This window comes from Coffea eugenioides, chromosome 4 (assembly GCF_003713205.1).
Source record: "Coffea eugenioides isolate CCC68of chromosome 4, Ceug_1.0, whole genome shotgun sequence".
Lineage (NCBI taxonomy): Eukaryota > Viridiplantae > Streptophyta > Magnoliopsida > Gentianales > Rubiaceae > Coffea > Coffea eugenioides.
The window spans coordinates 1,190,708-1,214,830 of NC_040038.1; the positions used below are offsets into that span (position 1 = coordinate 1,190,708).

General features: G+C 38.5%; 3 protein-coding genes across 3 annotated transcripts; all 3 read right to left on the reverse strand.

Moving 5' to 3' along the window:
* Positions 1-431: 431 nt before the first annotated feature.
* Positions 432-2,490, reverse strand: LOC113768151 (protein BIG GRAIN 1-like B). The gene has a single exon (XM_027312400.1). The coding sequence runs from the start codon at positions 2,019-2,021 to the stop codon at positions 645-647; it is 1,377 nt and encodes a 458-aa protein (XP_027168201.1). The 5' UTR covers positions 2,022-2,490; the 3' UTR covers positions 432-644.
* Positions 2,491-7,719: 5,229 nt separating this feature from the next.
* LOC113767698 lies at positions 7,720-14,877 on the reverse strand. The gene is made up of 10 exons (XM_027311876.1): positions 14,400-14,877; positions 13,464-13,507; positions 12,911-13,043; positions 12,076-12,202; positions 11,374-11,960; positions 10,290-10,620; positions 9,724-9,997; positions 9,545-9,637; positions 8,752-9,198; positions 7,720-8,171 (listed from the first exon to the last, which is right to left on the reverse strand). The coding sequence occupies exons 1-10, from the start codon at positions 14,578-14,580 to the stop codon at positions 7,839-7,841; spliced, it is 2,550 nt and encodes an 849-aa protein (XP_027167677.1). The 5' UTR covers positions 14,581-14,877; the 3' UTR covers positions 7,720-7,838.
* Positions 14,878-17,870: 2,993 nt separating this feature from the next.
* Positions 17,871-21,723, reverse strand: LOC113768786 (protein Brevis radix-like 2). Its single transcript, XM_027313271.1, has 5 exons — positions 21,583-21,723; positions 21,041-21,438; positions 19,178-19,313; positions 18,550-18,944; positions 17,871-18,196 (listed from the first exon to the last, which is right to left on the reverse strand). The coding sequence occupies exons 1-5, from the start codon at positions 21,721-21,723 to the stop codon at positions 18,118-18,120; spliced, it is 1,149 nt and encodes a 382-aa protein (XP_027169072.1). The 3' UTR covers positions 17,871-18,117.
* Positions 21,724-24,123: the final 2,400 nt, after the last annotated feature.

A 24,123-nucleotide genomic window follows, 5' to 3' on the forward strand; every position in this document is an offset into this window, starting at 1 on the left:
CAAAAGCCCTAAATAAAACTATCTACTTCTACTGTTTGTGCATTATAGGTTAGTAGTATATGTTATGATGGATTGTATCTATCTAATCTAGCCCATGATCCCGCGTGTGAACGCGATCTCAGAATCTGTGATGAGTTTCTACCTATTTCACTTACTTTTACTGTACAACTCGCTTTTTCATTCTCACTAATCACTACTTAATTACTTGTCACTCCCACATGCTCTCATGACTTCACTCATGGGCATTCCAGTGACTTGTATGTAGCAACTCCTTTTGATTTTGCGATTTTTCTGAGATGAATTTGCACTTTGGTTCAATCAATTTACCTTCGGAGCTCATCAAATCTTGTCCCAAAACCATGAACAACAACTTTTTTTTGATGAATTTGGCAATTAACTCTTATTCAAGGAGAGTACAATTAGGGATTAGTAAAAAAAAAAAAAATTTAGGGGAGTAAAGGAGCAAGACAAAGAGCAACTTATATTAGAAAGAGAAATAAATTTCATTTCTCTTTGATGTAAACCCCCAAACCAATAAATAAACATAGTAAGTACTACTAGACTCGCTGCTGCTACTACTACTTCTACTACCTTCTCTTTTCTTTTCTTTTCTTTTTTTTTCTCCTTATGAAATTTTTGCTGATTTACAAAATCAAGCCACTGGCAATGGCTCTGTTGGTGCCCAGATTAGTAGTTTCGTAGACAGGCAATTCTTCGCGATACCTCTCCATCCCGATAGCAGAAAGGTTATCAAGCTCAAAAAGATCAGAACTTGCATAACTTGCAGCATCATCATCAAGATCATCATCTTCTTCTTCGTCTTCATCATCGACGACATGATCATCAAACACTTGGGATTCAATCCCTGCATTTCTCCTGTCAAACTGCTCACGCTCGACCTTCTTCTGGAAATTCCTTAATAAATCTCTAGCAGCTTCCTCCACTTTACGATTCTTTTCCATAACGTGAAACTTCAGCTCCTCTGCTATCGAACTCCTAATACTATTCTTAACTGCGTCCAAATCCATGCTCGGCTTATCGTCGTACAAAGATTTCTGCCCACATGGTTGACAATCCTCGTCCACGATGACACTAACCGGACAGAACCTGACAGATCTTTTCATACCATTGCTGGATTTTCCTCTACAAGATGGAGTCTTGCTTAAGCATGACCTTGAAAATGAAGAAGCTGACGAACATGTCGATGCATTGGCAGACTTCACCTTTCTTTCGGAAGTTGCGTCATCATATACTCCAATTCCAATATTGTTGGAGGACGAAATCTTGGCTTTCTTAGCATTACCCGCAGTGAATATAGAGTTCAAGAAACTGGCCAGTCGACCACCAGGGGAGATTGGCTGCTTCACTTTTTTCAAATCACCATAGATCTTTAAAGCCCTGGATTTTGTTTTAACAAAGGCCCCACCTTCTTGCTTAGGTTTGGGCTGGTGATTATGACCTCCATCTTCATACATGTTGCAGTTGAAATCTTTGTTACGCTTGTTGAGTTTTTCAGGCTGATGAGCTGAAACGCTTGTCCTTATTGGCTTGGGCTTGTGCAAGCCATATCCGTAGCAAGATGATGATCTTGCTGAAGCCCCGTAGACAGATTCAGCTTCTGAAGATGAAAAGCCTCCACCAGAACTGGAATCCGAGGAGCTGGAGCTGGAGTTGAAAAAAGCAGCAGCATCCTCATTTCTCGACTTTCTTTCAAAATCGGCTGCAGATTTCCTTCGCACAACAACCTTTTTCTCCATCCACTTCTCAATCAAGCAAGCCCTTTGAAAATTAGCCATGTCTATCTCATCTTTAAAGCCAGCATGATCAGCTCTGAAGTTGCTCAGGTTGCTGCTATGCTTCTTCCTCATGGTTTCCTTATACAGGACCAACTCGTCTTGCCCTTCCTGAGGGTGCTCAGTTTCGTCAATTGAACGGTAAATTGCGTCAAGAAGGGTGGAAGAGAATGAAGGGCTGGAGTTTTCTCTCTCTTTTCGATAACAATACTTGTGATGATTATCCATGGTTCGGCTGGATGACAAATAAATATACCCTGGGGAAACAGAGAAAGAGACAAGAGGACTGAGGTAGAGTGTAAAAAAAACAGTTCCAAGTATTTTGAGGAACACAAGAAGGGGTTGGGAATGATATTAGAAGGGCTTTATTGTCTGCTATGTAAGAGTCAAAAGCTGCAAAAAAGGAAGGTTGATGGAGGCAAACAATATCATGTGAAAGCCAACTAACTAGAACAACTAAACAAGACACAGGTTTCCAGAGAGCAGAGGGAAATTGCAGGTGTGGGATGGCTATGAGTGAATGCAAAATGGGGGCATGGAGACAATGGAGACAAGAGTCATTGATGCGCTATGTTTGATGGATTACAGATAGGGAGAGAGAAGAGTAGTAGTACTGGAAGTAATGAAAGCCAGAAGACACGCCTGACTCAAGCGTCCTCCTCTGAGAAGTGAGAAGGTGGGGAGAGAGAGAGAGAGGCTTTCCTTCTTCTGTTTCTGTGCAATTTTTCTTTTTGGTTGGTGTTTATATACATAGTCCTGGGGTCATGGCATGGAATTATTGATGGGCTTGGGCTGGATCAGAGCCCGGCTCTTGATCCAGGGTTTAGGTCCACGCTGGAGGGGTTGCCAGGTTGGCATTGCTGATGTGGAGTGCATTCATTAACTATATTTATGATTGCCGTCCACGTGAGATTCTTCGTGCCACTTCTCAGTACACTTTTATATTTATGTCAAATGTGCTTATTGTTTAAATTATCATGTGCTGTTTATTTAAATTTTCTTTATCTTTACGTGATAAGTGAGATTGACATTGAATTTGATATTGAATAGTGACACAGAGGATTCCAACTGTGTACGTACTTGTTTCCACTTTAGAGTTGGTAGGATCAATCCACATTATTATCCACGAATCGGCATCTAATTTGGCTTTGTCATCAGTTCTAAAATAATAACAATAATAATAATAATAATTTTGAAGTGCATCCATTTTTGTGATGTAGACAATTGTGAGGAACTTGCAGAGAAGAGAATTGCAGAATACCGAGTATTTATTAGAAGAACTTGCGCATTCAAAATCTGGAGACTGAAATACGTATGACCACTCATTACACTATGATAAAGCAATTTCTTCTCTAATCCAATATTAGGTCAATAAGAATGGTTTTTGTCCTTAAAGAAGTAGATTCTACTGAACCCTTTCATTCCCTCTTTTCTGTAAATCCTTTTGCATCACAAGAAGAAACAAGGAACCCAAAGGAGGAAAAAAAAGGGAGGGGGACAAAACTAGATGGCTTTTCCAGAACAAATGGTATGTTGTTCCATGAGTTATATACTAATAAGCAAGTACCAAATTTCAGTTAACTATGTTACGGCTTCTTGACACTTGCAGCAGTCTTGCAGCATGGCTTTTGATTGAGTAGCTATATAAATCCTCCCCAGTTTCGTGGGGGTGTGAACGGCTGTGGTTTTACACATGAACAACAACGCTTCTTCCGGGCAGACATTCTTATGGCAATATTCTCCTTCACTAAAACTATAAAAAATATTGTTCGACATGAGATGGAAGAAATCCCATAGATTCATTTAACATGAGGTGCAAGTCTCCAACACAACTTTTAATAAATCTGATTCTTCTGGTGCCGCTCAAGTATCAGTTAAGTTAGGAAAGCTATTAATGGTCAGGACATCAATGCTTAGTTTCTCTAACTAAACATAAAGATAATGGTGGCAACTGGCTAGGCATGTATAACTTCCTTTTCTCGCCAGTCGCCACCCCTGAAAAGATTACACTATGCAATAAAGTGTAATAATATTCATGTCACGCATTCTTTAATTTGTTGACACCTATCCTTTATGAATTATTATTATTATTATACCCCTAATTAAGTTGAACTCTTACGAAGCATACATATCTTGAGAAAATTGTATATATGCATGTGTCTATGTCGTCAGATAGAGAGGGGGGGGGGGGGAATATAAGTAATTAAATATATAGAGAGTGAGGAGGTAGCGAGGAAGTTGATCAGATCATATATGGGCAATGATTGCACTCGTGGCTTCTGAGTTCAATCCACGGACTAAGTGAATAAAACAAAGTAAAGTAGCCCAGATTTTGATAAAGAAAGGATCAACATGAAAGATAAAAGAAAGGATTACGAGGACAAGTAATCAGAATTATACTAAATAAGGGACTAATCTTGGACATGAGCTAAAGCCTGAATAAAGCAACGCCTCCGCAGCACATACGCTTTAGTATTCCTTTCTTAATCACATGCACTTCTTCTTTACCAAACTCCTCAATTTCCCCAATCCCCACATGCCATTCTTCGCACATTCTTTACAGTACGGTACCAAGCAACACTTAGTTTATACGTGCAACCTGGATGCTAGAAAATGGTTTGAGCTGTGTTGAGTCATTACTAATGAGTAGTCCTATAAATTTCAGGGAGGTTATTTTGAGTTCTTTTTTCTCTGTACCGGCTATCATGTCATAGAGTTGAAATCTGTAATATCTTTATTCTCTCACAACGAATCATACTACTGATTTTGATAATCCAAACCCTTAGCCCGAAATTAACATGAGCATTTGAAAATTTTGTAAACAAACTTACTATAATGATTTAGATTTCATATATGTGAGGTAAAAAGTAATTTAAAAATGCATTCATGAAAAACATAGAAATTTTGTGGGGGGGAAAAAATGGCAATACGAGAGATAGATTCCATTCAGCTCATGTATAGTGCAAAACGGTACGAGAGATTCCATTTGTGATCATGGGATTAACATTGACCTTAGCTAGTTGGCTACCAAATTATGTCAGACTAGATGTTTACATGACGTGCCATGATAACGAAGAAAAAAGCTTCTTTATAAAAAAATTTTCCCCATGCAAATCACCCCACCAAAGAATTGGATGGACTGGAGTCGACTGCTGGCTGCTATTGTCTCCACCATCCCCATGAGAATTGACGCATCAATATCGCGCAGTGGCATTCTGCTTTCCTTAATGTCTGATCTTTTATGGAATTATCCCCCACTGGCCACTACCACCCCTCATCTCCCCAAGCCAAAGAAAAAGAGAGAGAGACGTTTGCTTCAACGTCCAATTACCTTGATCGCCTGCGTCCAAACAAAGCTTTGAATTGAAAAGACAGCTTTTTATCATTTCGGGACTGTTAGTAGGAAACTAAACTCTGTTTTCTTAAGTCTTAACTACCACTACCACTCTATGAATTTCTTTTTGAGGGTCTTTTGCAGGTAGATGGAGGATTGAAAAAAAAAAACAGAACGAAAATGTCCGCATTAATTCTTGATGATAATTTAGCGTCAGTTCATCTGCGGAGGGTTCTCCTACTATATATCAAGCAATGTGAGAATTCCAGAATTCCAATTAGTGAGCAGATAAATGTGTGATGTGTCATTCACTCATGTTCGGTGGCAATAACACATCTGCCCCTTCTTTATGCAGCTGTTCATCCCATTATAAATGCTCGGGGCAGCACACTGAATTGGGGTGTTGTCAGTCGTCTTGAATAATCATTGATGAGAAATAATAAGCCAAAAGAAAATTGTGTCAGGTTCAAATTCATAACGCCTTATATTCTTTCTTGAAATATACTCCACTATTACTGCATAAGCACCTTATATGAATGTTTGTTCCCCACAAAAATAAAAAATAAAAAAAGCCTTGTATAGAAATGTGTGGAATGTGACACTAACCAATCAACTGGAGCATGACGCTCACAGTGTCCCCTCCTACGTTCATGTCTAGTTGAATACTACAATTAAATTCTGTAAATTAATCTGTCAGGGAAACTTTTACGGATATCTTAAATTGCCCATCGTTCCTGGAGTCGTGGATGAAATATACCATGCGTATGCGAAGCCTGATATCCAAAATTCCCACATGTCCTCACTCCTCAGCACTGGCTCATCTTGCTCCTCACTATTTTGTAGTACTGCAAGTTTGTTGCACATTATCACTTTAGAAACCAGTACAAGTATATTTGTAATCTATGGATCTCCCACTGTTCACACTTGTGTCCCAAATTATGAGAGACCAGCACAAGTACACTGTCAACTTCAAAAGTAGAACAGGAAGAAGTTAGGTCGGAGTCCACTACACCAGATGTTTGAAGTTTTCTTCTAAACACAGACCCATAACAGGCCTACAAATGTTAAAATATCTGTTATACGGTTGCAGGAGAAACGGCTGTACGTATGTACCCTGGAGGCCTACTGGGAGAGGGGTTACCAAATCATAGCAGCAGCAGCAGCAAGAACTTGATGATTAATTTGGTGGTTGATCTTTATCTGGGGTAATTATTCCTTTGAGAAGACTCGAGTGAGACTAGTTGCAAAATTTAATTGAAGCCCGGGGGGTGGGGGGGGAGGGGTGATGATGGTAGTTCAACAATCAATAGCGCTTCAAGCAAAGATTCCTATGACATTGATTTCCTCAGCTCACCTTATCCATCCAGGGTCCCTCCTAAGAAAGTATCGATCAGGAAGGTGGTCATCTAAGTATTTGTAACCCTATGCTTAGACTACTAATGGAGGACGCAAATATTAATTACATTACCAAAAATGAAAAATCAGATCCTCTCCGTTCTTGTGGACCGTTAAAAGCATACAGAGGATGCTCTCGACAAATATAGCCGAGTCTTTATTAAACTAGAAACCGCTTTAGAGCCATTGCCCTCTCTTTTCCATTTCCATCATTTTGTTTTGTTTGTTGTTGCGTTCTGATGTCTTTTCCCCAGAAGGCAAAGGAATGTGAACAGTTAAATGCCCAGGAGAAAACAATCGTAGAAAGATTCAGCGATCCCGAGGGAGCTAAGACATCCCACAAGACGCAACCTCAAAAGGTCTTCTTTTGCTTTTCTTCTCTGACAAAAAGAGCAAGACAAGAACAACCTTACATCCAGAGTTGTTCATTCATTGGGTTCACACTGGAACTTTATTCGCAGAGTTGTTAAGAAAAGTGATGAACGAGCAACTGAGGCCAAAAATTCACTAGGATCGGAAGGACGTAGAGGCCCAATTTGCACAGGCTTTGTTTCTTTAGACTGCTTTTCTATCTTCTTTCCTATTTTTCTTTTTCTTTTTCTTTTTGGGGTAAAAAAATGTTCCCTGGAACCAAAAAAATTGCACAGTTCAGGATGCACAAAAAACAAAGCCATCCTAAGCATACACTTATCATGCTGCATAAACTTGCACTGCTTAGGAACCTTATGAAGAGTGGCCAAAGTGCAACAAAAAGTACTTGTACTACGGTTGTACAGTTAGTCGGTCGCGCCGCTTAAAGAAAGCACAAACTTCAACTTCCAGCCACAGGTACCCACTTTTTGGGACAGGGAGAGCACACTCCTTCCAGAACGAGTCTCCCGACTGGAGGGTTACCGGCTGCACTCGCAATAATCTAAGAAACGCATAATAGGGGCATTCAAAAGGGGCCCCTGACAGGAGGTCTGCAACAACCGGCTAGAGCAGCACACAAGGACGATTAGCATCATTTTAACAGTTTGAAGGTTCTCTCTAAACCCCAAGTCCATTTCACACGTGATGGAAGAAGTGACACGGCACTATCTCCTAAACCTGCCAAGAACTGATTGAGTTTAGCTGCACAGCTCCATCGTGATAGGGTTATTCCATTTTTTATTTTTGGTTAAGGTTTGGAAATGCCTCCATGTTATTGGCCCAAGCTAATTTTCAACGTAACTGCATTAATCAGCAAAGATTGTGCCTTTTCATTTCACAAGAAAACTGAAACCTTCTATGCTAGTGTCACTCCCTTGCATGAAAGGGCTCAATTGACTATATTTTCAAAAGTTTCCTGTCCAATTCAGGTGACTCAACTGAGAATGCTGATAGGCACCGACTTGACCTCCAGGTGCCGCGGCAGCAACCCCAACATTGCCACCCATGGCAGAGCCTAAATGATGGGGATTGGCAATAGCAGCAGGCTGCGGAGGAGGATGATACAAGCCTGGGAACTGCATATGAGAAGATTGTGCAACCGCAGCAGCCGCATTGTATGAAGCATGACTAGTATGGGATGGCAAATAAGCAGCAGCATGCGGGGTTTGTCCAGGCATGTTGTAGTATGAAGCTGATTGCAGGTCCCTTGGATTCATCCAAATTTCAGATGTCTCCACCTGCGATGTAACATGTAAGGAACTAAGTTCAATCTGCACAAGCGCAAGCTCTGGAGTGACAGGAAATCCTTTTTTTTTAAGGACACACCATGCTGGAGAAAAGACTCCCAAAAAATAGAAGACAAATGCTATTTAAAAAATGCACTTTGGGCAAGACTCGAGATAATATCTAATCTTTTCCAAAACTAAATTCACTATTCTGCACATTTTCCTAATAGTTGAATGACAAAACTTAATGCTTGCTGTAGGATTCAAAGAGGAAAAAAGAGTAATGTCCTGAAAAAGAAGTCATTCTCCAGATGACTGGATAATCACAATCAGCTCCAGATCAAATTTGAAGAAACTAAAAATAATAGTGTCCCTATCATCACATTAACACAAGACAGCATTTTCTTTCCAGTTGGCCATTATGCAAATCTGACTTGAGATTAAATGAAAGATGGACAAGACTTAACAGGTTTATCATAGAACCAAAATCACTCTGTTGCATGCAAGCAGATAGTTTATCAGTCAATCAAACAAATCTGAGATGATATTTGACCCAAAGTTGATTTCGGATGTAAGAGAAAGGCAAACTCACCTGTGGATTAGGAGCATACAAGTTGCCATCTTTGTATTTGAGCCGAGATGACTCTTCAAGGCCTGTCGCACTTCCAACAACACCAGGAGCATTGACAGCATAACCAGTTGGACTAGTAAAATTCCCAAACCCTGTAGGACTGCCTGCCGGAACTGGTTTGAATTGTTGGATTCCATACTTAAGCCCATTAGCAGTTAAATGGGAGCTAGTACCAGGCATCAACACGTAACTGCTGCCATTTGAGGGATGAGGATAGGCAGGGTTGCTGGAGTAACCAGGCACAGCCATTGGTGGAACATAGACAGGAGAGAGAAACTGACGATAGGGCAAAAGATTAGCAAAATGGGAAACATGAAGTTGGGGATACATCTGAGCCATCGGTTGCTGCTGCTGAACCATACCCATTGATGAAGAAGGGATACTATTTGCGGCATGCGAGTTAAGGACCTGGAAAAAATAGACAAAAAGATGGATAAAGTAATAACAGTAGCAAAACTCGAAAGCAGACTGGTGAAACATGTCACTAACACATCTGAGTACGAGACTACACAAAAAAAAAAAAACAACAACAACAACAACAACGCTGTTACTACTTCCATCAACATTAGATTGATACTATATTATACAAATCAATTGGAACAAAAATGGCGCAATCAAATGAACTCAATCAACATGCAATGAGGTAAATGTTCTCATGCAAATATCTCTATCCACATGGCATGTTTCTGATTCTTCCCAATTTCATGTATATAGCAGTTAGGATGAGGTAAGAAATTATGCCATTTAATTTTACCTCCTGCGGTGACGGTAACCCGTGTCCCCGGACATGTTCATCAACTGTTGGTCCAAAGTACGAAATGTCATAACCAGTTTGGGCATCATATGCCTGAGAGAAAAGCACAGAAAGTCAAGGCAAAAGAATTAACTGAAATTGTAGCGATCCATACTAGACTGTATAAAAAATAAACTCACCGAGAAATTTGGCAATTCAGAAGTATCTTGCTGCTGTTGTGAGTCTGGTGGAACATAAGATGCACTGCTGTCTTGGACCAATCCAACATCTGGATAATTTTCCAAGTTCTGTGCATTTGAAACCTCTTTCTTATCAAGGAGTTGATGGTCAGACACTGAAACTGATGCTGGTGAACCAGATCCTGAATTTCGAACATGGTCATCTATCAAATCTTGGGGCCTGCTACTTGCAGAGTCATTGGTCGATGATTCGGGAGCAGAAGAGGCTGGTAAACTGCCATTGACATAATCAAGTAGATTTAGGCATGAGGAAACTTTTCACAAATCTTTCCATAAAAATAAACAATTATACTGAAAATTGTCTTTAAGTGCCATTACTGCTTTCTACCCTGCAGTTAACTTACTTGAAAGTTGATTTTCATAAGCAACTCTAGAGAAGTTTTTCCATAATAATGTTTACTTTTCAGAACTATGAAGACAAAATATATGTATATTAATTTCAACTTGTAAGGCTAAAGCAAATGAGAACATGCCGAAAATATATTTAAGTGGGTATAGAAACTAACCATCCAGAAGGCTCCATGTTAGTTTCTTCTGCACTTGGAACTGCTTGAAAGCCAGACTTTGTGGTCTCAAAATCAGCCCCCAAGCTGCCAAAGGTAAGCCGACAGCGGTCAGTCTCAGATACACGAATATGAGCAGCTATGATGACATTCTGGTTGTCAGACATGTTTACATGTGACAGCTTATCTTCCAACTGAGCTGCTTCACTTCCCACATCTTTGGAGCTGTCAACTGGAGAAGCAGCAGCACTAGTAGGCATTCCAATAATTCCAGGATCATTAACAGTTGGTTTCCGGCTTGATTTTGGTTTCCACTCCTTATTAGGCTGAGGGGCTACAACAACACAAGATCAAGAAAGTTTAAACATTAGGGCAAGGCACATCCAGTACTCAAACAGTAACATGTGACAAACATAAACCAGTGGGAGCTCAAATTACAAGCAACTTGAAACATGGAGGAGAGACAGGGTTCTCAATCTTCTAACAGCAACATCTTAGAGAGATTAACCATACTTGTATGACCATATGACAGCTACCATATCAAGATTTATAAGCAATAAGCATACAGGAAACAATAAACATCCACTGGAATACATTCAATAACACAATACTGTCTTCAGATAATTTATAAATCATACCAAAAAGACAACATAGTCAAATTTAAAGATGTACATTCTATGCCAATTGTTGATAACAGATTCTTTTAGATTTTAGAAAGAATAAACAAATAGTGAAATATAGTCAGACCTAGTATTAAACAAAAAAAGTAGTGATAAATAAAATAGTGAAAAGTAGCTGCCCAAAGAAAAAAAAAACTAAACAAAGATTGTAATGTTCAACTTTATAAAATTACTAGTAGTAAAATACTTTCCAACAGATGTCTTTTAGTGTATTTGCTTCTAGATTGATATTTCATTTTAGTTGGAAAAGCTTCTAGATGGATGAAAAAAAAACCATAATCACCACAAAACATGAGATTTTAACACATGATGTCATTATAAAAGTAACAAATCAGCACCAATTACCACTTAAATATAAGTATAACCTCTGAAATAAGGCAATCAATTATGCTTGTAAAAATGCATACCTTTTTGATGACCCATAAGTTGATGGCCCCTGCCAGTATATTGACTGTTTGGGAATGACCTAGTCATAGCTGCCGATTCAGGTAGTACATTTTGACTAGATTGGTCACCTTTAGATACATTACCAAAAGAACGTGGTGATTCTCTTGAGGAGGGGCCTTCCCGTCCCAGATGCAAAGTTGAAAAGGAGCTGTTCTGGGAAGATGAAAATCTAGCAGAAGGATCAGAATTCTGACGCTGAGCACCCACAGCACCAACTTCACGTTTTATAGCCCCAATCTTAGAAGCTGCTCTGGAATCAGGAGATGGCACATGAACAGGGTCCGAAGAAGAAGAATAAACCCCAACTACAGAATTATTCAGTGATGCTGTAGAAGGTATCTCGGAATCATTTGGCTTCACAGACAGCACCTGTAGAGCAGTATTAGGAACTGTTTGCTGCCTCTCCCCAAACAAATCTTTCTTCACAGGGACACTCATAATACCATCCTTGGATTGCCCAGATTGTAAATCAGTAGGGCCATTCGAAACTTGAAATGCTTGGCGTCCAAAATGTGGCTTTTGATTCATAGAAGCTCCTGCAGAGGTACTGCATTGCAACAGACATTAAAGGCTTGGGATGACACCAAAATTATTTTTCCACCTTTATGAAGTCACTATGTGAGAGAGTGTGTGTGTGTGTGTTCAGTAACACACAACTTTACCTCTTTACAGAAGCATTATTAACCGTTGGATCACTGATAGAAGTTGAACTTTGCACAGGCTTTGAATCTTGGTAAGAATTCTGATTAACTCTGTTGTCACGTACAACACGAAACTCACGACTGAATCCTAGATGCAGGCAAGTCCCAATGATCAAAAAGCAGACCACTTAAAAATCTTTTAGTTGTGACAACCCACAAAGAATATCTCAGCTTTAACATGAAGAATAAAAGTGAGATATAGCACCTTGCATATACAAAATGATGATAAATACATAATCAAAAGCGGGCAGAACCATGTGAACAAGTGAACAAGAAGACCAAAGCTAACCATGTAAACTTAAAGGAGCACATTAACTTGAACCAGAAAATATATAAACAGCTACCAGTTAAGCTTGACCAAAACAGCCGTAGAATCATATTATCTCCACATGGACGAGCAACAGCCTATCTAGTAGTAAATGAACAGCAAGATTTATACATTCTACAGGAATTAAAATGAATGTACGACTCTGTCTGACCCCAAAACCTGGAATAAACAATATGAACCCTCTCCAATTTCCATCAGACACAGAAGGCTAAATAATGTTTTGAGTGAGATTTCTGGCACTATTTTTACCCCCACAAAGGGAAGATAAGAGAAACAGATGGATCTTAACATGCAGTATCAGTAAATTACAGAAGAAGAACACACCAAAAATTTTTGAACTAGATGTACCATATGATCCTCATTTAAAGAAACAGGTAATCAAATATGTGAAAATCATACATGGTACAAGCTAGAATGACAGAAAATTAAAAATTCAAGTAAAACTGGATCAACTTAAGCTCATATTACCCGATGAAGTATTGCGAACATGGGTAAGTCTTCTCATATTGCGGTCGGAATAAGTATTCAATTTCACTGCTTGACCTCCATGCTCAAGATATCTTTTTGGTTCTGCAGCTGCAGAACTCGTGTATCCTGGATTCTGATTAAAAATGCAAAGAGCATCCTAATTTCAGTGGTTACAACTCAATAATAAAATTCAGCTGATTTGAATAAGAATTAACTCAACTAGGATCCTGACTTAATCATCAAGTCATAAATGGCAAAAAAAGTCCTTTCACTTTTTCCAAAGGAGGTCTAACAAGATTTAAACGTGCTTGGATAGGAGATTATTTGAAATAATTACTGTAGCACTTTGGTGGTTTAATGTATGTGAGATAAAAAGATGTGTTGGAAATTGTGTTTGTGATGCAAGCAAATAATTTTTTGCCAAATCATGGTTATCCAAAGAGAAGAGAGTGGAAGACGAAATATCATATAGGGAGGGGAGAAAACTTCTCCTGTTTTAGCCAGCAAAGATATTCCTGTTATATTCAAAAGAAGCAATGTGAAAAATGCACACCTCTTTCTTCTTGTCCTTTTTTCTCTTCACTTCATGAAATGGATCTGAAGAAGAGATTTGACAAGTTAAGCAATGTTTTTAGCAATAATCAAGGAACAAAAAACCTTTACATAAGGCAAACCCACAAAAATGGATTCATAATTGTTAAAAAGAAATGAACCAGAAGGTCATCAAAGAAAAGAGTTTGAGAAAAATATTAATAACCACCAACAGAGTGCAGCACATCAACCACAATGGAAAAGCACAAAACAAAAAATGTGTATAAAGCAACTGAACTGTGGTGCACAGGAAGAAAAATAAAAAATAAAATTAACATTTAAACAAAAAAAACTGTTTATCTGCAAATTTCCATATTTAGACCAGGAATTACTAACAAAGACTTTAGAATTGAATTGTGCATAAAACACTAGAAACCAAAGAACCAGGCAATAAAAAAAAAGAAAAAAAAATGCCCCACTAGATATCTTGATCATCCACCTAACATGATTATAATGCCTGATACTCCAAACTCTTTCTACTCATTTGATCAGATGAAATTTGACAAAAGCTGGGGACGAATAGCTTTTTGGCATCTTTCAATTGAACATGGATTTTAGCGTTTCGACACCCAACTGCTAGGTTGCCTAAAAAGCAATAGGGCTGCACAAGCTCCCCAAGTGCTGCGACCAAAGGGGCCTTAAAGTACATATAAAATTGACACCGCAAGTGTCAATATTGCTAACCGAAGAAACATCAAAAAACTGAGAAGAAAAAAAGGGCCATAAATTCACTTCAGCAACTAATTTTGCCAATGACAAAATCACTGCAAACTTAACACTATTAAGAAAACACAAAAGAAAAAGGAAACAGGCAAAAAAGGGTAAAACAAGCCAAAGAAAAGGTAGAAGAAGTATAACACAATGAGGGCATGATTAAAATAAGCCAAAAAGAAAGGACCTTGATAAAGCAATTTTTGAGCAGCGTCGTTAGGATCCATATTGGTCTCTTTAAGGGCAGCATATATGTCACCATCAGTGTGATTGCCCACTATTTCTTTGATTGATTGAATGGTTTTCATCAGCCCTGCCGATACAATTTGCGTCGTCCCTCCTCCATCGATTCTCGCACCGGAGACCATCTCAATCAAATTATAGAGTCAATATATATATGTATACTGTTATAGTATTTTGTAGTAGTACGAATTAGAAAAATGTGCGTATAGGTACGATATGACAAAAATGAAAACCCTAGATTATTTCACCCACTGGAGACAGAAAGGAGAACGGATGTGGTTTTAACTTTTAATTGAAGACGAAGGGTTTTGTGTTTTAAAAGATATATTGATGAGTTGAGAGAGAGAGAGAAGGGAAAGGCAAAGCTGAGAACGGCTGATTAGATGACAGGGGCTGGGGCTGGGGCTGGAGAGAAGGAGATACATAGAGACGGAGACGGGTGGGAAATAAGGGGGTTTGGGAGCGAGGGTTTTGGACACGTTTTCATATTTTCAGTTCTCAATTTTTAGGGCTTTACAGTAACAGCATGACACTGCGTTGCTTCCAATCCAAAATTGGCCATAATTAGTGCCAAAAGAAAATTACGCAAATACAAATTCAGTTGAGAACAGAATCAAAACCAAAAGCTTATTCGAGCTTGTAAATCAAAAATTACCAAAGTGGTGATCTTTATTCATCCTCGGTCATTGTTACATGAGGAAATATGAATTAAATTGATTAAGATTTATACTGACTGAATTTCAATTTTCGAAAAATGTATGTTTGTATTGATGATTATTTGTAAAAAAAAATATTTTCATAGATACGCTTTTTAATCATTTTCTTTTACGCTTTTTGAACCACATTTTTGTCTCGCATATATCATATTACGAAAAGTACTATCATATTATTCTGAATAAATTTTCTAAATAATCTCTTATCTAAAAATTTTGGAAAATGTAATTCTACTTAATTATAATTTTTACAAATAATCTTCTATCCATACAAATTTTTATCTCACAAAATTATGACTTTATCAAAAAAAAAATCTAGATACATGTAGGGCTGTCAACAGGTCAGGTTTGGACCTGGACCCAATAGTTTTTTAGAGATATAGATTAAGCAATAATTTCATTACCCGAACCCGAATCCGGACCCGTTTACTCTCATAAAAAAACAGGTCTGATACAGAATATATGATTTCGATTCGTATTCGACTCGGACCCGTATATCCGTTTGGATTAGCTGTTTTTGGGGATATTTTTGAAAAATTTTGCTGTAGCAAAGTTTTAAGATTATATTTTGGGATACTATAAGAGTAGAAGAGTTTCTAAAATATATTTTGAAATAATTTTAAAAATTTTAAACAAATTTTTAGATTACCTTTTAGAGTACTTTTTAAAAATTTTTATTGTATTTGAAAAACTAGTTTTTAAAAAACAGTTCCATCCAAACAATTATCCTTTACCAAATTAACAAATCCTAATCTTGTTGAGGCCATATTTTTAAATACAATAATATTTCTAAATACATTATTTTTGTTGGGTTTTATTTTTTTAGGTAGACTCGGATCCGATCTGGGATCCGTCGACCCGATTCTGGAACCCTAAGCACAAGATTCATTGTGTATACGGGTTGGGTACGAATTGGCACATTATAACGAGTCTGGGTTCGGAATTTTTAATTTTGACCCGTTGACAACCCTAGATACATAGTCTCGTTCATATTGCAATTTTTTTATAGTTTTTATTTAAAAAATACATATGTGAGGTAGAAGAGGTTGTTGAGAAATGTGTAAGGAAAATTTTCCAAAAAAATGTAGCAATCCAAATATGCTGATTTTCTCTTGAAAATAATAAACCTACTTAATAGGTGATCATGCAAATACGTCTCCAAACCTTTGTGCAAAAGCAAAAGAAAGTCGAAAATAATTTTTAAAAAAAGTGAAAAAAAGGAAACGCTCGTTGTATGCTTACAGAGCGATCAAAACTTGCATGGGCCAAGTGGATCCTGTTGGTTGTTTTACCAGTCATTCAGGCAGCGAGGACTACAAAAACAGACTTCTATTGGAGCAAAGAGCCTGGTCCAAAATCCACTTGCCCAAAATGGACAAGCCCTACGTTAGAATATGCGTATATTGGGAGAGTACAGAATTACTGGCGGAGTCTTCTTATATTTTTCCTTTACTTGGAGAAGCTTCTTGCGGTCTGCTTCTGCCTACTATAGTATCAGATATTTCTTCAAATATGGTAGTAGTAATTACTCCGTGAATTTTCATTTGATTTCAAATCTTTCTAAATAGAGTTTTTTTTTTTCCAATAACGATACATTGTATAACCTACTCTAGGATTAGTGGGTAAACAGACCCAACTAAATTAAGGGAATGCTATGACACTACCTTTAGATTTTTTTTTTGCTGCAGGTGAGGTTTGAACTCTCACCTACAATCCAATGAGGGATTTAAGTCTCTCTCTTGTGGCCACTGAGCTAAGCTCAATGATTTCTAAATAGGGTTTGCCTTGACAAACCATTATAGCATGACCCGCCTATTTTAACTTTCACGAACTCCTTTGTCCTATGACATTTTGCTTCTCAATTTGAATCTACCTCGCTGTTAACTCTAATGTCTAATCTAAAACAGCAAGAAAGTACAAATGACACAGATGATTGTTTTCACTGAAAAAAGTACTATGAAAACAGTAAATTATACTTTTCATTTATATTTATATGTGAAAGTTAAATTTTAAATTTAAATTTTGCATAATTATTATTTATCCAACACTTACACCGTCAATCCAAAAAAGATTAATCCTTATATTTTTATATGTAGTAGTTTATCCGAAGTATTAATCCTTATATTTTTATATGAAGTAGTTTAACATTAACAGTGTAGGTATAATATTCGACCAAAGCCTCTAATATTTTTCACTAATTTCTTTATTTATCAAACAACTCCTTTACTAAATGCATAATGAAAACTGGACTACTTTTGCATCTCATTCGTTGTATATAATTAATAGATAAGAAAGCACTGCGTACTATTATTACTTGTGATCATTGTTGAGTGATTAGAAAGTGCTCCTTCTTGGGAGCTTAGAACATTTTTTTTTTTTTAAGGCAAGAACATGAGAAAGATGAACTTGTATGAGCCACGCCAGAACGCCTGTACAGCTTGGCCAAGACGTCAAGAGACCACGAGGTCATTTTGGAACTACAAAAATGTCCAGAAACAAAATTGCATAATGCCATCGCCATTGCTGAGGTACATCCCGCTACTTGCTAGGCTTGCGGTTAATTATTCGCCAATGTGTTTTACTTTTCTTGGCGCAACTTGTTGGTTTGCAGATTGAGAAATTACCGTGTTGGCGAGATACAGCATTAGTAAAAGTACAGCCAGAAACATTTACTATGAGTCGACTTCTAAACCACTTTTTCTCATTATACACATTGGCTTCTATAAACCAACCACCACTTCAATCATTACATAAACCAATGAAATTAAAAGTAGCGCAGAGGAGGGGAAAAAGAAAAAAAAAAACAGCCGGTGAAGAGAAAATCAATCGCATAGACACATAACAAACCTAATTGAAGTGGCAGCATCACATATATAGCAATTTGTAGATAGATTTGACGACCAAGCAGTAGAAGAATGTAATTGTCTGCCCTCGAGGTTTATTGCTAAATTACAAGTATTGTTCTTGAATCCTGGCTCTATTTGCTTCCCACCACAATCTTGCCTGCATTTCTCCAAATCTTTCTCGGCTGCACGCAAAGAATTACAACCAAATAAGATTACAACGCCTGATGCTTCTGAATGTGAATTGTATCATCACAACCACCAGATAAATGTCCAATATTTGATCAGAAAACATATCAGGAAAAATTTAAGCCCAAAAGATTGTCCAGTCTGAGGGATGGTTCCTCTTCTTATGGACTTGTCAAATAGTGTAGTTGATCTAGGTATGCACAGCATTTGCAATGACTTGTAAGTCATCCGGGTGTTCTAGTTCAAAAAACATGGCACACAATGTTCCAACGAAGACATTTTGTGCTAAAGGCCGATTGTTCTGACAAGCAGTTCAATGTGGGTGAAAGTGTAGAGGAGAACCACTTACCTAAATCGGACCCGTCTAAGTTCTCTGTTTCCACCTGGCAAGGCCCTGATTGTTATGTAAACCCCAGGCTCATCTTGCTCAACCCACTCGGATTCCATATCACTGGCATTGCTAACTGAGAGCTCTCCCGAGCAGTCAGCTTCTCTAGATAAACTACTCCGTGCAGAAGCATCGATGGATGATGTCTCAGTTCTTGCAGCACTGATGCTTGAAAGTTTTGGGGTTGAAGTAAGCCCCGCTGACTCGTAGTAAGTACGAGGATGCATAGGGTGGTTTTCAAGTGAATCTGACGAATAATGGCCCATCCCAAGTGCACGGTGGAAATTTCTGGGTAAGCGTTCTTTGTTTAGTGGTGGTGTTGCAGGGCTGTCTTCAGCAGATTCCATTTTTGAGATCTGAATCAAAAGAAATTACTCAACAACCAATGCCATAGATATTACATACATGAGTTGCATGCTGTGAATGGCACATAATTGCTAATGTTTACAACTGCGAATAAAAAACTGTTCAAGTTTTCATTTTTTATCTTTAACTCAATATAAAACCAAGCAGTTATTAAGCTCTAAAATACACATGTCCAAGAATACGAGGAACACGGCAAGATCACTAATAGGCCGAAAAGATGCACCTCATCTTCAGATCTTGGTGGAGTTGGCAGCGGTACTGCTTGCTGATTGAACTTCTGGACATTGTATAGCTCCATTACCTTGTCATAGTTCTCCGCCCACCATCGTTGAGCTTGCCATTTGTTAAACATCTCACGACTGACACCATCAACAAAGCAATAAGATACCATATCAGTTACATTTGACATCAAAGAATCCAGAATGTTTACCATGCAACTGATCATAACTTTCGGTCCCCAGAAAGCAAAATGATAAGGAGAAGGAATACACTATTCTATTGGGAGGGGAAGTAAAGTAACAACATTCAAGGATGTTGTGGTTGATGTCTGAAAGGTACCAAACTAGCGAACTTTACTGTCCATCACTTGAGATTCAGCAAGTCAGTTATTTGACAGTTAAATACATTTCGGTCGAATTAGGACCGTCCATTGGAGGATGTTGGTGTATATGACATGCTACATCCTCTAAGATATCTAATTTGTCCTTATTTATTGATTACGCTTATTGCCTATTTCATTGATCATAGTTGACCACTGCATTTATCAAGCCAGTTACGGCAAGTCTTGGAAGGAAGCAAGCTGCTGCTTTGACCAAGAAATAAAGCCAAGAGCGAGCAAACTAGTTAGAGTGTTTGCAGTATTCCTTTTATTACGGTAATCTAATAGCTGAAAAAGGGGGGGGGGGGGGGGGGGAACCAAGGAAATGAAAATACTTAAGAATATATGAAGCTACGCAGCTTGGCATGATGAAAGGAATTAACGTCCTTAGCAGAATTTCTTGTTCTATTTAGGCCTTAGGGACAATACGAAATTAAGCAGGATCAACATAAGCTCAAGATGGTCACATTCATCAGGATCAGCAATAATAGGCTCCAGGTGTCACCATTATTGATTGGGCCTTTGGAACCAGGATCGGCAATAATTGGCATCAAGGCCGACATTTCAAATCAGAAACTTGTTTATGCTGCATGGTTTAACACGAGAATAATTTTTACTACAAATTCTGTTCATAAACAGGACAAGAGTTTCATGAATGGAACACAAAATTGGGTTCTGCATTTGATTTATGACTCTGTTTCTTTATGATTCACTCGATTAATTCAACTAAATAAGCTGCACTGAGCGCAGCAGTTGAGGGAAGACTTTAGTTACCAGTTGACCTCTTCCTTTTTTAAGCTTTTGGTGCTTACAATAATGTAAAAGTTAACCTCTTCCATTAGGAATGAGACTTGAGAGCGAGAGACTGGTCCCCGATGCTTTAAAAGTTTCCTAGCTTTAGGATTCAATGCCGGCAGATTTCGAAAGTAGGGCAGCCGAAGAAGTGAATTTTTATATGTCCAGTCATAGCCCCTTACCCCCTAAATTAAGGGTTAAGACCCACTTCTCCGGGGGCCGGCCCGCTTTCCATAAAACCGGGACTGGTGGATCACAATAATGTGCCTTCACATGCCATATTATTCGATCAACCGCATCGCTGTTAAAACAATTAATACAACTTCCCAGTCCCCTCCACCCCTGACCTTCTCTGAAGCGAATAGTAATAGAACCCGACAATATTTTATTGACTGCCCCAACATAATTCATGCACTATCATCATTATCACCGCCAGTATGCATCACTCTCCAACAAATAACGACATTGATAATTAGATCCAGAAAACTTTTGTTACCCACTTTTATGACACCGGTGAACCAGGGTTCTGTTCCCGGGTTCCGTTCTGTTCTTCGCAATTATTGACCGTAGACGGGGATTTCCAATGTTGCACCAGACGAGCCTAAACTATATATTTGGAAAAAAAAAGAAAAAGAAAAAAGAAAGAGTAGAGAAGCTAAACAAAGAAGAAGGAAAACTGAAAAGTTGCAGTACCTGAAGCGAATTCGTTTGAGATCATTCCCTCCTTGAGGAAGCGAAACAAATGTGATAAGGACGCCAGGCTCGACCTGAGCGACCCATTCCTTGGGCTCGTCTTCTTCCATAAACACGGCCGACTCGGTCCGGCCGCTGACGGAGGCGGGCGTGGTTTCGCCGCTGGAAAGCACTTTCAATCTGGATTCCATTTCCCTCCCCCAGGGCCGCCTAGGCGTAGAATTGGAGCTACCAGCAGCAGCAGCTGCTCTAGCGTAGGAGAAGTGATAGCGGCCGGAGACAGAGCCGGGTTCGGAATCGGCGCAGTCATCCCCGCGGTTATTGTGGTGGTTGGAAGAGCCAGAACAGGGCTTGCAGTTCTTGTACGCACCCGAAGCCTTTATTGCAATGTCCTTGATCTAAAACACAATAATAATAATAATAATAATGCCTAATGATCAACAAATGTAAAACTGGAATGAAAATATTACTCCGTAGAGAATTATGTAGCAGAATGAAAAGGGCAGAGTAATGGATGGATTATGGATATCAGACTACAGTACTTGAGAAGTGAGGGCTTTGATGGCTTGTCTAGTGGAGGGAGTGGAAATAGCGGCGGCGGCGGCGTCGTCGTCATCATGCTGGGGTTGGGGAAGAGATGCGGCATTGAGGTGTTGCTTAGAGCAAGCGATACAAGTCAACATTATTTATTTGCTGCTTGATTGGACCAGAGCTGCGCGCCGAGGAATTGAGAATGTAGAATAGTTTTGCCTTTTGGGTGGGGGATCTCCCCTAGTAAATCAAAGTTTAGCTTTCGCCCCCGGGGCCCGGCCGGGGGGGGGGAATCTGAACAAAAGCAGGCAGCCAACTCGTGGTACCGGGGGAAAAAGTGGGTCAGCAAATCAATGGAGGAGTACATGTACTCGGGAATTTGATCAGGGCATGATCAAGTGCGAAGCAAAAAAGACGAGGACGACTCAAGTTATGTTATGAAGCATGAAGGGTCGGTTCAGAAAATTGCAGTAGAGGTTGGAGAAGGAGAAGATTGGAGAGAGAGAGAGATGGCGGAGGCGTTAATTGCCGGGGAAGTAATATAGGAGTAATAGTAATACAAATAGAATAGGCGCGGAGATTAAGAGGGGAAGGGAGGGGGTGTTGGATGGATGGTCTGGGGCGATTAATTTAAGAGAAGAAGAAGAGTTGTTGGGTCAAGAAGACAGGAGAGAGAGAGGAGTGAGATTAGCATTAGACATATAGACAGTCTTAAGAGAGGTGGATCGAAGTTGCCGTTAGCTTCATTTGCTGCAGGATTCCTTCCATTTATTAATTATTATTCTATTCTCTGTCTGTCTACTCTCCCTCCATCACACTGCCTCGTTGGATATCATCTCATCATCTTTCATTAAAAATCTAAAACCGAATCAAATACTACTAGTTACTGGCTGGGAGGAGTTCATCACAACTACATGTATACGCATAGAATTGTTTCATGTGATTCTTTTCTATCTGCTTCTACTTCCACGTTGTTGACTGCTTTAAAAGAAAAAAGAAAGAAATAATAATAATAAATCAGAGCTAATAATACTAATAATAATAAAGAAAGAAAGAAAAGAAGGAGAGAATGTGGAAGGGCGAAGATGCAGAGAGAGAGAGCAGTGTGAAAGAAAAGCTGTTGAGATTTGTGGGGTTTTGCATGCTCTCTCCGTGTGGTACTGGTACAGTAGGGAGCATTTCTGCAAGGTTAAGATCATAAGAGAGGCGGCAACGGGTTCTGCTGCAAGCCGCAAGTTTCGAGTTTTTCGCGTCCGTCTTTGTCACAGTTTGGGTTTGAGTTTCCGAGGGAAACACTTCACTCACTCGTGGGGGCATGGTGGACCTGCACCCACCAAAGTACGTCTCCCTTCTCCCCTCCCTCCACTTGCGTAACTTCTATTTTCGAACCGAATTCGAGCCGCTTGCGGTCTAAAAAAAATAGAGCGCAACTCAAGTTGACGATTCAAATTTCGAGCTACTTGCGACCCAAAAATCGAGATTCAGACAATGAGCCTTTTGACTCGAGTTCAATCCTGTCTTTTCCTTGATCGAGTCAAGATTGAACCCTAATTTTTTGTTTTGCTGAGCTCGATTTCGGACTCAATTCAATACATAAACAAGTCAAGCTAGGTTTAATAATGTCAAAACTAAACTCGATTCGCTTTGTTTTGCAATCCTATCCCCAACCCCTATATAATTCTCTCCACAGATTAGAAGTAAAAAAAATTTTTTTTTTTTTAGATTTAGGCATCATCTAACGTTTTACTAGTTATATATATGGGTTTGATTAAATTAAGGACTTCGTCGTCAACGGACGCTTTTTGAGAGGAATTTAATTTTTTTAATAAAAATAAAATTGGTTTACAAAGTCTCTACATGCAAGGAATGCATTAAATTTGAGTGTAGTTGCGAAATTTAGATATACTAAAGGACACCTATGAGAAAAGAAAATTATATTTTTAATGCATTTCTTAGAAACAATAATATAAAGTGCAAGTACGTACAAGAGCTTTATTTTTATTTTTTTGGGGGAAAGCTCCATTACACATTTTAATCCAAATTATGTATGGATTGGACAGTAGCATCGAGAACAGATTTTTCACTTGTTATTGTATTAAATTTAATCCCCTGCACCGAAAAGATTATTATTCAACAAAAACGAGATATTAATTCTTTGAAAACAAATCACGAATCATGCGTTGTAAGTAATTTTTGGTTAAATGCGCTCTCTTTTTTAACTCAAATTTTTTTTTAAAAAAAAAAATGACACTTCGCGCCTTGCACACTTTTCTTTTTTCCTTTTCAAATGAAGGCAACCTCTATTGAAATTGAAATTGTAAATAACGACTAGGTAATGTTGCAGTTATCGATATGCAAGTTTATAAAAGCATGTTCTGAAGCATGACAAAAAAATTAATAATATCCTTGTGTAGAACTAGAATTAAGATTCTTTTTTTTTCCCCAAAGGATAGAAATACGATTCTTGTAACTTAATCGAGTACGGTCATTTTAATTTCCCAATTAATTAATATAGTAAGATATGTATTGAATAGTTCAACTTCATCAATTCT